This window comes from Brachypodium distachyon, chromosome 5, assembly GCF_000005505.3.
Source record: "Brachypodium distachyon strain Bd21 chromosome 5, Brachypodium_distachyon_v3.0, whole genome shotgun sequence".
Taxonomy (NCBI): domain Eukaryota; kingdom Viridiplantae; phylum Streptophyta; class Magnoliopsida; order Poales; family Poaceae; genus Brachypodium; species Brachypodium distachyon.
Genome location: NC_016135.3, coordinates 13554303 through 13567764, shown reverse-complemented (window position 1 = coordinate 13567764; position 13462 = coordinate 13554303). Strand labels below are relative to the sequence as shown.

General features: G+C 49.9%; 1 protein-coding gene across 2 annotated transcripts; it reads right to left on the bottom strand.

Annotated features, from left to right (window-relative positions):
- Window positions 1–8587: 8587 nt before the first annotated feature.
- On the bottom strand, window positions 8588–12081 carry LOC100827946 (probable serine/threonine-protein kinase At1g01540). Of its 2 annotated transcripts, XM_003579705.4 has the most exons (7): window positions 10858–12069; window positions 10435–10539; window positions 10218–10340; window positions 9971–10141; window positions 9756–9885; window positions 9463–9672; window positions 8588–9022 (listed from the first exon to the last, which is right to left on the bottom strand). In XM_003579705.4, exons 1-7 carry the CDS (start codon window positions 11490–11492, stop codon window positions 8870–8872), a joined length of 1527 nt encoding a protein of 508 aa, XP_003579753.1. In that variant the 5' UTR covers window positions 11493–12069; the 3' UTR covers window positions 8588–8869. The 2 variants fall into 2 exon arrangements, with proteins under 2 accessions (XP_003579753.1, XP_024312060.1); XM_024456292.1 differs by lacking the exon at window positions 8588–9022 and having other exon boundaries at window positions 9543–9685; window positions 10858–12081.
- Window positions 12082–13462: the final 1381 nt, after the last annotated feature.

Below are 13462 nucleotides of genomic sequence, written 5' to 3'. Positions count from 1 at the left end.
TTTTAATGGGAATGGGTGGACTTTTGAGAAGCGCGTGCGTGGTGGCTCCTTCACTCGTGTTCGTCTTGACAGGGCGTTTGCATCAACTTCATGGTGGTCCAATTTCCCTTTTGCTGCTGTGTTCCATCTTACGGCAGTAAAATCGGTTCATTGTTCGATTCTCCTTAAGACAGCCGAACCTCGTCAAGGCAGTCAGGAGAGGACAGCACGAGGATTTCGGTATGAGAAGATGTGGGAATCACATGAAGATTTTGCGTCCTTTGTGGCTAGTAAATAGAAGGAGGCAGGTCGGTGCCGGACGATTGGGGAGTTGCATGCAAAATTGAATGGCTTTGGGGGCCTGATAAGGATCAATGTGATCCAAAAGGGTTTTAGGCCCAGTCTTTCACGGCGATCGACGAACAAGCAGACCAGCAACTGAGCAAAATCAATCTGAAGTAATCCAGATCAAATCCCTTCAATTCCTCACGTTGGAACTGATTAGAATCAACTCCACCGCAGGGCATAACATCAGATCTTCAAGATCAGCAAGCAAACACGACGATATGCGCTCCCAAACATTGGGACTTTTCTGGTCTCCTTGGTTTGTTTTTAGGTGCGAGGGCCGCGGAGCCCGGGGTTCTCGAGGGCGAGCCCCCGACTCAAGCGAGGGATGGAGCACTTTCGACGGTCGAGGATGGAGCGAGAGACCCTTTCGTGACACTGGAGCTGGTGAGCATCCGTGACGTATCTCCCTTTGTCCTTCGGGTTGGCTTTGTGCTAACTCCTTCTCCTTTGCAGGTGAGAGGTTTGGTCGAGGCCGTGGGTGCCCTTCCTGCCCTCAAGACTCAGGTGGGGGCGCTTTCTGCTGCTTTGGACGTGGAGATGTCCAAGTCTACCCTTGCTTTGAGTGAGTTGGTTCGGAGAGGGTGCAGCGCGAGGCCGTGAAGGCTGAGCTTTCCCGTGTTTCGGCGGAGCTCGCGGCCGTGGAGACCAGGGCTCGACTTGCTGAGGAGCGCCAGAAGGACGAGATTGCAAGGACCTGTCGAGTTGAGGAGGACTTGGAGGTGGCCAACCTTGATAGGGAGCATGCCCGCGCGGAGGCAGCTTCCCTCAAGGTGGAGTTGGCAGCGGCAGATGACGGCCGATGCTCGCTCCTCGTGCTCGTCCTCCTCAGGATCGTCGTCCCGAGGTGGTTTCGCTTTTGCTTGCCCAGGCCACCGAGATTCGGGAGACGATGACTTGCTTGAGGAGTATTCCCCAGCCGGATCTTCCTTCGTGTCGCACGGTGGATGAGGCGAGCAGGGTGCTTACTTCCCAGGTGGAGCTCATTGAGCCTAGCGTGAAGAAGTGCCTCCTGAGTACGGGCGCCCGACTTGTTTCGTCGGCGGTTGCGGCAGTCCTTGACGGTGGTGTCGGGATGAACGGGCTTGAGGGTGAGATGTCTCACGGAGCGAAGAAGTTTTTGGCGGACCAGGGTGCTCCTCTTCGTGCTCAGGCTCAACGCTTCATGCGTTGCCTTGAGCCCGCTCTTCGGGAGGGTGACGGTGAGGCGTGAGCCTCGTCGCCCCCGGAGGTGGTGATGTACCCTAGCTGCTTACTTATGCGATCTTGCATATCCCCACTTGACTTAGCCTCATGGCTAGCATGCTTAGCTCTTAGTCGTAGAGGTTGTAAGGCAGCTTTTTTGTTGTGCTTCATGCTTCACTATGTAGTCAACATTATCGGAAATGTTAACCTAGCTTTAGCATGTATTTCTCATGTTTCACCGTGTAGTCGACATTATCGGAAATGTTAACTTGGCTCAACATGTGTTTCTTGGAGTGCTATATTTCCTTCATGTGAAGTACTATATTTCCTTAGTTTATACAGCTCGCGATCGTTCGCTATGATTGCACTTTTGTGCCATCAATTGCTGTCGCTGTTGGGATACGACTTGGCTTTGGCGCCTTAGGCCATGGTTACGAGCCACGGGTCCTAGTACCCTTGGGAGGGTCGCTATCGATATGCCAGTAGTGATCCGGACATTTCGACCTGCCGTTCGGGAAATTTCATGCGGAATTTTCCCTCTTCGGACTTCAGGAAGCTATGTTTTCCCACAATTATTATGGAGCCTTAACCCGGTTACTATCATGCAGGCCCATGCGCGACGTCTCGCATATGGGTAGCATGGTTCTCCGAGGTAAGTATGCTCATGCATAACTCGCTTATTTACGGTTCTCCTTAAATGCGTTTTAAGGAGTTTCCGGCCCTCGGGGGACTTGGTTCTACTTGGCGGATGGCCTCGAGGCACGCTAGGATCCACCAAGGAACGAGTCGCTAGTAGCGACCTATGTCCATGGACATTTTTAAAGGATGCTTGGGCCAACGGAGGCCTTTTCGCGTTCCTCGGTGAGCGGCACAGGGGCAGCGGCTCTTTTACGACGATGAGTCGTGTGAGTGTCTCGTATCACTCTTAATTTTTCCTCAAGGACTTGCTTTATTGATCCTTGCTTTCTTGTCTTAAGGTACGGCCCGATGGGCACTTACAAGCCTTATGTAGACATGGCCTCGTTGACGCTTATGATCCCTCGAAGTTTCCTAGGGAAGAGGCCGGTTGGGCGCTGATGATCTCCTTTCGGGAGGGGCAAGGATTGCCCTTGAAGGTTCTTAGGCGTAGAAACGCCGGAGCTTGTCGCCGTTCCAGGCATGGACAAGATTTTGCCCTTTCATGTTCTCGAGGTGGTATGCACCATTTCCCAATACTGCGGTGATGCGGTATGGTCCTTCCCATTTAGGGTTGAGTCTACGCTGGAGCTTTGGGTCGACATTCTTTTTCAGCACGAGATCTCCTTAGGAGAAGGTTCGTTCCCGCACTCTTGTGTTGTAGAAGCGTGCGGCGCTTTGCTCGTAGACGGCGTGCCTCATGAGGGCTTTGTCACGAGCTTCTTCCACAAGATCGACGGCCGTCTTGTGATGCTCTTCATTTTCGATGAATACAATTGGGGTGGCTTCTTGGAGCCTTTCGACCCGAGGTGAGCGGAACTCGACCTCGGCGGGGAGAACTGCTTCGGCTCCATACACCAAAGAGAATGGTGTTCGGCCCGTGGAACGGCTTACGGAGGTGCGTATGCCCCAAACCACGCTAGCGAGTTCATCTCCCCATGCTCCGTTGCTTTGCTAACCGTGTGCTCTACCCTTCGGCGGAGTTCTTGGAGGATTAGTCCATTCGCCCTTTCGCATGTGCCGTTGCTCTTGGGGTAAGCTACGGATGCGAAGTGCAGCTTGATCTCAAGGCATTCGCAGAATTTGATGAATTCCGCACAGTCGAACTGTTTGCCATTGTCCACGGTTAGCTCTCGCGGGACGCCGTATCGGCATATGATGTTTTCCCAGAAAAAATTTTGAACGGCCTGTGACATGATCTTGTCGAGCGGCATTGCTTCTATCCATTTGGAGAGGTAATCAATTGTTACCACGAGGTATTTTCAACCCCCGTTGCATGCGGGGAAGGGCCCGAGAAGGTCCATTCCCCAGCATGCAAATGGCCATGTTATTGGGATATTCTTCAGGGAAGTCACGGGCGCATGGATTGACTTAGCCATTTTCTGGCAAGCTTCGCATTTCCGCAATATGGTGATTGCGTCTTGTACCATGGTGGGCCAATAGTATTCCTGACGTAAGGCTTTTGCCGCGGTGGCTCTTGGTGCAAGATGGTGGCCGCATATTCCCGAATGGATTTCCAGGAGGCGCCCGGGGGGTTGCCGCAGCCCTGGACGCCACCAAGACCACCGCGGCGTCAGCGGCCGCTACGGAGGTGGGCGCCGCCGTGGGCGCCCTTGACCTCCGTAAGATCAGGGGCGCGTTGTCATCTTCATCATCTCTGCCACGGGGATGACCGCCCGGGTCCTAGCGACCCGACCCGCCTCGTCGTCGGAGGATGGGATGTCGGGCTAGCTGACCTCCGACTCTTCCCCGTTCTCCTCGAGCACCCGCTTCCCGCAGGGTGCAGGCGGAGGGGGCGCGGGCTTCGAGTGGGGGAGTCGACCCTCAGCCCCCACTCGTTGCAGGGCGGGTAGGCGACGATGATGTCGTGTAGCTCCGGAACGCAGGCGGGGAGGGAGAAAACCCTCGGCGGCAGCTCCATCATAGGGGCGTCCTCGCCGGTGATCCCCTTCACCCATGCCTGGATGGCCTCCAGATCCACGGTCCCTTGATGGAGGCGTGTCCTGTCCCCAGACCCCGTGTACATCCACGCGGGGCGGGAACGAAGCTGCAGCGGCGCGTTGCGCCGGCTGATGTAGGCGCGCGCCACGTCAAGATCAGTGAGCCCTACTAGCCGCAGGGCCTTGATCTTCACGACGATGGGGAGGAGCTCGGCGTCGCGGTGGTAGCGGTTCTGCCAGGTGTCGTTGGGCACCGGCAGCTCGGTAGGCGTGAAGATGAACTCTTCGGGTTCCTCCACGCGGACCCATCACCAGTCCGCCCGCCACTCCTTCTCTATCTTCTTCTCCGACCGGACGATGAACTCTGATTTCATCCGGTCGCGGGCGCGGAACACCACCCCCGATGACATCGCCCCCTCTTGCTCGATGCGGGGGTAGAAGTAGTGCCGGAATAACGCCACTGACGGCATTACTCCGACGAACGCCTCACAGAGGAACTGGAAGACGGCGAGGAGAAAGAGGGAAGTGGGGTGGAGCTGTGCCACCCGGAGCTGGTACGCCTCCATGAGCGCATGGAGGAACAGGGAGTACGGGGGTACCAGCCCGGCAAGGATGAAGCACGCGAACACCGGGAAGTCATTTTCCTGGTGGTCGGTGCCGGCGGGGAAAATGAGAGTTTCCCCGTACTCGTTGAAGCGCGAGGCGACGGCGTGCCAGACCTTGTCCAGCGCCTCGCCGTTGTAGCCAGGCCGAAAGAAGGCCCACGAGGCCCTCAGCTCCCTCCTCTTTTGATCCTTGTTCGAGGCGGGCTTCTGGGAAGCCGCCTCGCTCTTGCCGGTTGCAGGCCTCTTGGAGCCTTTTCCTTTCGTGGGAGCAGGGGGCGCCATGAGGAGTGTGGGCGAAAGCTGGCCGGAGGCAGAGATGCGAGGAAGATTGGAGGCGGAGGGGAAAGCAGGGGAGCTAAGTGCTTGTCCCCTAGCGTAGCGGCAAAGTCTTATAGCGGCCCGGTGCCAAGCAACGGTCGTGTCCGCACCCTATGAGTGCGCTGGGATAATTACGCCCCAAGAGGGGATATTGCAGGACTTGGCATTAACCGCCCGTGTTTAATGGGGAGGTTAGGGCGGAAATCTCGCACCCATTACTCCGCGCGTAACGGTAAGGCCCCGAAGCAGCTCGGGGCCCACGCGTCGGTTAAGGGCGTAGCCCGGCAACCGACCTGGGAAGACCCCTACCCGGGAACAGGCGTTGCTGGCCCACGCCCGGGGGCTACTGTCGCACCAGTGGCACCCGGGCGCCACCGCTGCGCGACGTGTGGGCCACCTCACTTGGTCCCGGAAGGATCGCGCCCCGGGCAGCTCCGCACGAGATGCCCGGCAAGTCTCTAGCCCGGCAGGGCTAGCTGGGTTGCGGGGGTTTGCCTTGCGGGGCAGCAGGAGGAATCCCGCCTGGACACTTCCAGGGAAGGCCACTTGCCGGGAGGGCGTTCCCGGGCGCAAGCAACCGTTACAAAGGCAGGAGCGAGCAGGAGCCACAGCGGCGCCACGTGGTGCCTCAACGGGCACGCCGCGTGCAGGTTTCGTCAGGACGAGGAGTGAAGCACACGCCCGCATTTAATGCTCCGACCAAAAGGGGATTCCTTATCTTTTCACCCAACAGTGCCCTGCCTGGGATAAATTTCAGGCGCCTAGACCCCTAGCTGCAGGGCCACCTAGTTTGCATGCAAGCCAACGCACCGAGGGGGAGCTGCCCTAACTCCCTGCTCGTCATTTTGTCACCCATGCACCGTGGCACCCGTGGCATTCCCTTCAGTATAAAAGGAGGACTCCCGCCAACGGTCAAAGGGTTGGACCAGCACACAGTTCACTATTAGCAATAGCCCGAAATAGCAAGCGGAACTTAGCCGAAAAGAGAGAGCACCCGGGGACTCTCCCCGGCGACCTGTAAACCCCAGTCCTTTGGTTAATAAAAACTCAGAAGCAGGACGTAGGGTCTTACACCTCAGGGTGGCCCGAACCTGGGTAAAAAAGTGTTCTCGTGTTCATCGTGCTCTCACGCTTCGCACTGGTCCCGCCGGCAATCGCCGGAGCGATCCCCGTAGCCCATTGCCGAACCTAAAAGGGGTGCCCATGCATCCCCGGTGTCAAATCCCCATGCTACGACACACACGGTATGTTCTCTTCTCTTGGCTTTTGTCGCCTTGGAATGATGCCTGTATACCTTTGATAATTGAGTAATAAAGGCCGTGTGTTTTCCTAAAAAAAACGAAAGTTTTTTGTTGCTTTAGGCTTGTGACTTATAATATACTCCGTATTTTCGGCAAGTTCTTGTCTATTTTAGTTTTTTGTTTAACCTAATTTTGCCTATAATTGTTGTCGGTTTTCAAAATTAGACTATAAATAAAAACAACACAACACACAGTTCAGCAACTACAAACTGAGTCTTAAAAGTGAAAAAAATTCCTTGCCTCAAAGAGATTGTAAGAAAGTCATAGTTTCACGATGTATTCAATGTGCTTTACGGTGCACCATTGTATTAGGTGTCCAATTATAGCATCTACAATGAACATGGTGCATATATTTTGCCAGAAAATTTCAAAACTAAATTCAGCTCATGAACTGAGAAACAAGAAGACATTTTGACTATTATTCACCACAAATTATTTTCTTCTTTCACAATGTGTCGATGGAATTCGGATTTCTTTTTGTCCTAGTAAACTACTACTCCCTCCGTCCCATATTAGGTGACACAAATTTGTTTAAAAATAGAGGTATACTCACTCTGTCTAACAAAAAATGTCTCAACTTTGACTAAATTTGAATACATCTATACTCTAAGTAATGTCTAGATACATCCAAATTTGACAAACTTGAGACATATTTTGTTAGACGGAGGAAGTACTAAAATACATCTACATACATGTAATATTTCGACACTTAATATGGGACGGATAGAGCATTATATAAGACTGTGTCAGGCCGTCAGCTGCTCCAACCTGGATATTTTCTTCTGGCGTCCGCCCGAGCTATAATTCCGGCCACTAATACAACTGCTCCAACCTGTTTGCTGACTAGAACCATCGCCATTGCATCTAGGTACGGAAAAAACTATTGCTGCACACGTATAAATCAGAGGTAAAGTCTAGTTAAGAGATACTTATAGAACGGACCGACCAAACAAATGAAATTAAGATTACTGAGATATTCTTCGATCACTATCAGTGTCCTACGTTAATCTCGTACATATATATATGCACGTATTGTAGTTGCTATCTGTTTATAGTTTAACACCAATGTATGGATTCGCAAAAAAAAAAAAGCTATATCTAAGTAGTCTAATTCTTAAGAAAAAGATTCAGATCGACGCATCCAAACGGTTGGATTAACATCTGGGTGTCATTTTCACTCTCTCTCCTGTCTTACATGTTGCCGTTGAATTAAAATCCGACTACCACGTGATTGATCAAACTAAAAGCAGGCAGCTATAGAAAAAAGCATCAATGTATACATGAATTGGATCTACATCTTATTCTTTGCCACATAAGCTATCGATTTCTCCGTACCAAAAAAATTTAGTCCATCGCACGCCTTTACAGTAAAGCAAAATTTGGAACTTTAGACCCCCCTCCCTCTGTATGTCAAGTTTTAGACACCTATACAATGACTCCTACTTTACCTCCTTTGAATGTGCCTTAGAAATTTACACAAAAATTCAGTGCAAAAACAAAAGAAGCGAAGGAAAAGGGACAGCAGTACAGAGTACTACTCTCCGACACATCAACATCGGCCGTAGCAGCGGGCAACCTACATGACAGCAAACCGTCGTCGGCAGTCGCCCCGGCAAAGCACCAGGGAGACAGTACGGGCAACCGCACGAGGGCAGCGAGGCCGGGCAAGAGGTTTATAGGAGAAGCTGAACTCTCACCGGCCCCACTTCCAGAAAATATCCATGATAAAAAAGGCTCTACCGTCTACCTTATTTCTTTCTTGGTCATTATCAATTTCGTTTTGTATCTAATCTGGATTTTTCTTCCTCAGATTCCATCCATGATTGCCACCTGAATGGATCCTACTTTTAGACAGGGGCACTGCAAGGTTTTGTTTGCTCATTAAAACCGACATTACTCTGAAAATCTTAGTGTGTTAACTGGTCGCCAGTGAGTGTGAGAGATGGCTTAACTGTCAAGCATGGCTTAATAATGGTATCTTGCGAGTTGTGTTATTCTGTGCTAAACAATGACAGCTAGGTTAGGTCAGGCCCTCACATCACATGCCAACAACCTCTTCTTTTTTTCCCTCCAGGTTGAAGGAGCAATTATAGTTTGTAGTGCTATGACATGCAAGTCCCTGGCTGTCAAACCAGCTAAAATGGCAGACAAGACTTGATTCAGTATCCAGCCTGACAGAGTTGGATTATCACATTTGATCTGAAAAGCAGTAGGAAATATAAGCAAGGCACCAACCAGGTCATGAACAATGCTCAACTTTACCTCAAAGATTATAGCACCTTTACCATACGGGAATATCTTTTACATAAATATGATCCAAGGAAACCAACCAAAAAATCACTATCCCTAAGATATTAATCTGAAAATGTACATATGCGCTATCATGATCTCCATAGGTGCCTTCCACGGTTCCACACCTGATCCAACGGATAGAGCAGCAAACGAGCTTGTTTGTAAGTTTGCTTCATCCAGCTTCTTGATCAGGCGCAAAAATTCAGAAGAACCACCATTGTCCTGATAACTAGGCCTCTTGATTTCTCCACTTGAAATTGTCTGCTTTTGATTGACCTTTTGGAGTATCCTTCGGTGTGTCATTCCCGCTACTATCACCGGGTTCACTTGAAGCTGTTTCTGCTACTTTTGCTTGACCTGGTGCTCTGCCACCTCGGCGTTCCTGCCAATAAGTAAACACAATTTTAGTCACTGCATTGAATTTTTCTAAATATAATATGAACTAAGGAGGAAAAAAAAAATCTTGTCCAGATCAACAAAGGCAAAGAAACAATGATAGCACATGGCCATTTTATTATTATTATTGTGTCGAATTGGAAAAAAAAAATCTGAAACCAAAATTTGTGTAACCAAAATTAGAAGTTATAACACATGAAATAACCTACAGTGACCAAAAGGGAGCATTTAGTGATAGGCAATAGATGAATAGAGAAAAGGTATGGTCTGATGACCTGTCCATCATGATTTCTTTCTTACTTCGGTACCAGGAAAACTAATTACAGGTAACATATATATTGCAAAATGATGCTTATGGTCATTGTTATCAAATGAGAGGCACTAGATAATAAAGATAAAAAAGATCTGCATGCCATCTGGACTTACATCTCTATAGGGGAAATCATCAACTTCAAGCATATGAATCACATGCCCAATCTTTGGTCTCTTGCGAGCTTCAGGGTCTACACACCGCAGAGCCACTAGCAAAGCCTTCTTCAATGCCCTAGAAGTAGGCTTCTCGGTCATCTTTGGGTCCAAAACCCCCTCTGAATTTCGGCTGCTGACCATTGTCTTCAGCCATTCAACAAGATTAACCTGAAAGATTCATCTACAGAATTCGTAAATGCATTTGATGAGTTCTTAATTCATCGTTATAAGGAGCCGCAGCTGTTACTAACCTCTCCAGGTGGCCTGTTGTAATCTACTGGTACCCGACCAGATATTATTTCCATAATAAGAATTCCAAAACTATAGACGTCACTAGTTTCATTCAACATGCCAGTGCCTGCATACTCTGGAGCAACATACCTGCAAATAACAAGAGATACATAAGCAATATGCCCATGTTTATCTTTTATGATTATGATAGTATAGTGTTAAGTAGTGTGCTAACCCAAATGTCCCCATAACCCTGGTCGTAACGTAACTCCTCTCTGAGCCCAAAAGCTTTGCTAGCCCAAAATCAGAAAGCTTGGCATTCCAATGCTTGTCGAGGAGGATATTGCTCGACTTGACATCACGGTGAACCACCTTTGGCTCAAGTCCCTCATGCAAATACATTAAACTGCACAACTAGGTAAATTAGTGCAAGTAACACATAACGACAAATATTAAATCATTAAAAACTCAGCCAGACTTACCCTTTTGCTGATCCGAGAATAATCTTCATTCTTATGTCCCATGTAAGAGGGCTCACAGGACCAACATCACCATGAACCCATTGCTCCAAGTTTCCATTATTGACAAACTCGTACACAAGCATCCTGAAAAGAATCACAACAGCACAATTTTGTTACAAGCTCCACGGTTCCAGAACTCCACAGTACGAATTTCACTAATGATCACACAAAGATGTACCTTTGGTTGCCCTCAGCACAGTATCCAAGCAGCCGTACCAGGTTCTTGTGTCGCACTCGCCCAATTGCTTCAACCTCAACCTTGAATTCCCTCTCTGCTTGCCCCCTAACAAACCAAGTATTTTACTAAATTAAGCAACACAAAAACCACACGCTACACAACATCATGCATTTCAGCCTCTGAAATGGCAGCTTCCATACTAAGCATGCTAACCATAAGCATATGTTAGTCTTGGTCATTCTTTAATCAAGTTCTTGCACAATGTTACCATCTGAATTGTCAACATCTCTATTCAGTAGCTTCGATGCACTCATTAAAGTATACATCTCGCTTAACTTCAAATCAACACATTCTAAATTCGGCGCAAATCAACAACAAACTTCGAAATTTGGCTATACTTCGGTTCATAGGAAGAGTGGTTACCTATTATTCAGCAAGTTCTTGACGGCGACCTGTGTGCCGTCCTCGAGAATGCCGTGGTACACAATGCCATAGCCGCCCTCCCCAATCACCTTCTCGTCGGCGAACATAGCAGTGGCCGCCTCCAGCTCCTTGAGAGTGTACCAGTGGCCCCACCCCAGGTGCGACACCTCCGGCACACCCGGTTCCGTGCCGCCGCCGCGGCTCTCGCCGCTGGCCCCGCGGGACGACGGCCCCCCGCTCCGCTGGTGGTGGGGCAGCGGCTGCTCCGGGAACGTGATGCGGTGCTCCTTGCCGGTCTCGATCTGGATGGACTCCTGCGGGGGAGCCTGGAGCATCTGCGCGAGCGGCACCTTTGACGCGGCGGCGGGGGCTGCCGCGCCGCGAGAGGGCACTTCTTGGATGTCCTTGGGTGGCTTGTTGGGGTGCTTGGGATGGCCATTCGGCGCGACGGTGGCGAGGTGGAGGACGGGGGTGGCCGGGACGCGGCGGCGCCGGCGCCGGCGGTTGGCGAGGAGGCACAGCAGGGAGAGGAGAACGAGGAGGAGCACGAAGGCGGCACCGACGCCGATGCCGACGAGCTCCCACAGGTGGAGCCCGAACACCACCGTGCTCTGGGACAGCTCCGAGTCCGACATCGGACGGCGGCGCTGAGCTGCCTGGCTCAACCAGAAATGGTGGATCTCCGCAACAACGCTCGGTTTTGAGCAGAATTCGGTGCTAAAGGTTGGGCTTGGAAGAGAACAACCCGCTAAAGCTTGGTCCCTGCAGGGAATTGGATGCAGAAAGGCTGGATTGCTCCAAAGAATAAATGAACAACGAAGGTGGCCAAGATTGGGTTTTGCAGAGGATGCAGTGGGAAAGGTTGGACTTTGTTGGGGGAGAGAAGGGGATTTAGAACAGGATGGAGTGATGCAAAAAGGAGGATTTACGGGCGATTGGGCCCAAAATATTGGATTTGGGGACAATGTAGAGGCAAAGGCTAAAGATTGGATGATTATTTCGGGGTGAAAAGTGAGGGCTGGCTAATTTGCTCTTGATGAAAGATTGGATTGTGGTTGGGAGGAGGGTGCTGCTGTAGTCTGGGCACTTGGGTGTGGGGTGGTTGGTGGTGATCTTTAGAGTAACAACAAATCAAGAAGAAAATGGAGAGCGAGGATGCAATTATGAGTTGTACTCCTACAAAAGTGTGCCAAGTATGTAGAGAGCTGAAAGGGGACTGAGCAGCAGGAGGAGCACTAGTGGGAGTGTCGACAGGGTGTAGCTGCTTTGCTTTGCAATTTTGCATGCATCGATAATTGTATTAGTAGGAGATAGACAAGTCAACAGTCAAGAGCTAATAAATAACTAAACCAAGTCAGAAGAAGAGCATGGAGGATAGGAAAAATGATATTTTGAGGTGAAATACAGCTTGAGGGTGGAGGGCAGACCTGGAGCAAGCCGGGTGAGGGTGAGAGCAATAATTTTATATTGATGGTTTGAAGGAGAAATTTAAAGGAGTACTTAATGTTATGTGGCTTGAGTACATCGGTGTTTAGTAAACACGAGTAGATACCACTAATTAGATTTGGTACTCACTTCCTTCCTAAATACTTGTCGTTGTTTTATACAGGAACGGAGGGAGTATAAGATAATCATAATTTGGCCAAAACGACAAAAGTGGGCTTCCGACACTTTTGTCGGAAGTCTAGCACAAACGGATTCTTGTCTAAAAAAACTAACCCTTTTACCAACGTCACGCACAGGTCAATGACATTGACAGCCTGGTCAGCATTCAACCAGTCATTGCTGACATTATGTTTGGCGTCAGATCAAAACTCCAATGTCAAATGTCTTTGCCACCATGGCCAATGGTTGGCCAATTGCTTCTGATCAGGCTGACATGGCTAATTGAAACCACACGCCTCACGTTGTCCCCACCCTCCACGACCCAAACGCCGATGCCCACGGTGTTTCATCTCACTGACCCAAACATCACAATTTCTGGTGTTTCCCCTCTAGGACATAAGTCCAGAGGGGCCACAGTGGGCATCCATCCGTTCTCCATCTTCTTCCTTTCCAACCCCAAGAAAAAGGAGAGTTTCCCTCTCACTTCTCTCTGTCCTGCCAAATCTCTTAAAAAAACAAGCCAAATCAAAGCGATTTTTCGAGGGATTCATAAAATTCTCACTCTCTAAGGTAAACCTCACCCTCCCCTCCCATCCCAACTTCTATGGTTATTTTGTCCTACTTTGCGTTGTTTCGTTCCAACCCTAATGCAATCCCTAGGGATAATTCCAATGTGTGTATGTGTGCAGTCCCTAAGGATGATTGCAAACCCAAGAACACCACCCCTGGCAATATTTTGTATATGCCATAACGAGGTTGCCGCTCGTGTTGTGGTGGTTACATGCGTGCTATGCACATATAGCAACAACAAGAACTGGAATTGTTAAACCACACCCCCCCCCCTTCCCCATTACTATTTTCTTGTTATTTTCCATTCAATCCAAATGCAATGTGCATGTTGCATATTTTTTCTTCAATCCGCAATGCAATCCCTAGAGATGATTGCTTATTGATGATTGGTATGTATGCGATGATTGCTTACTAGTAATGTGTATGGATG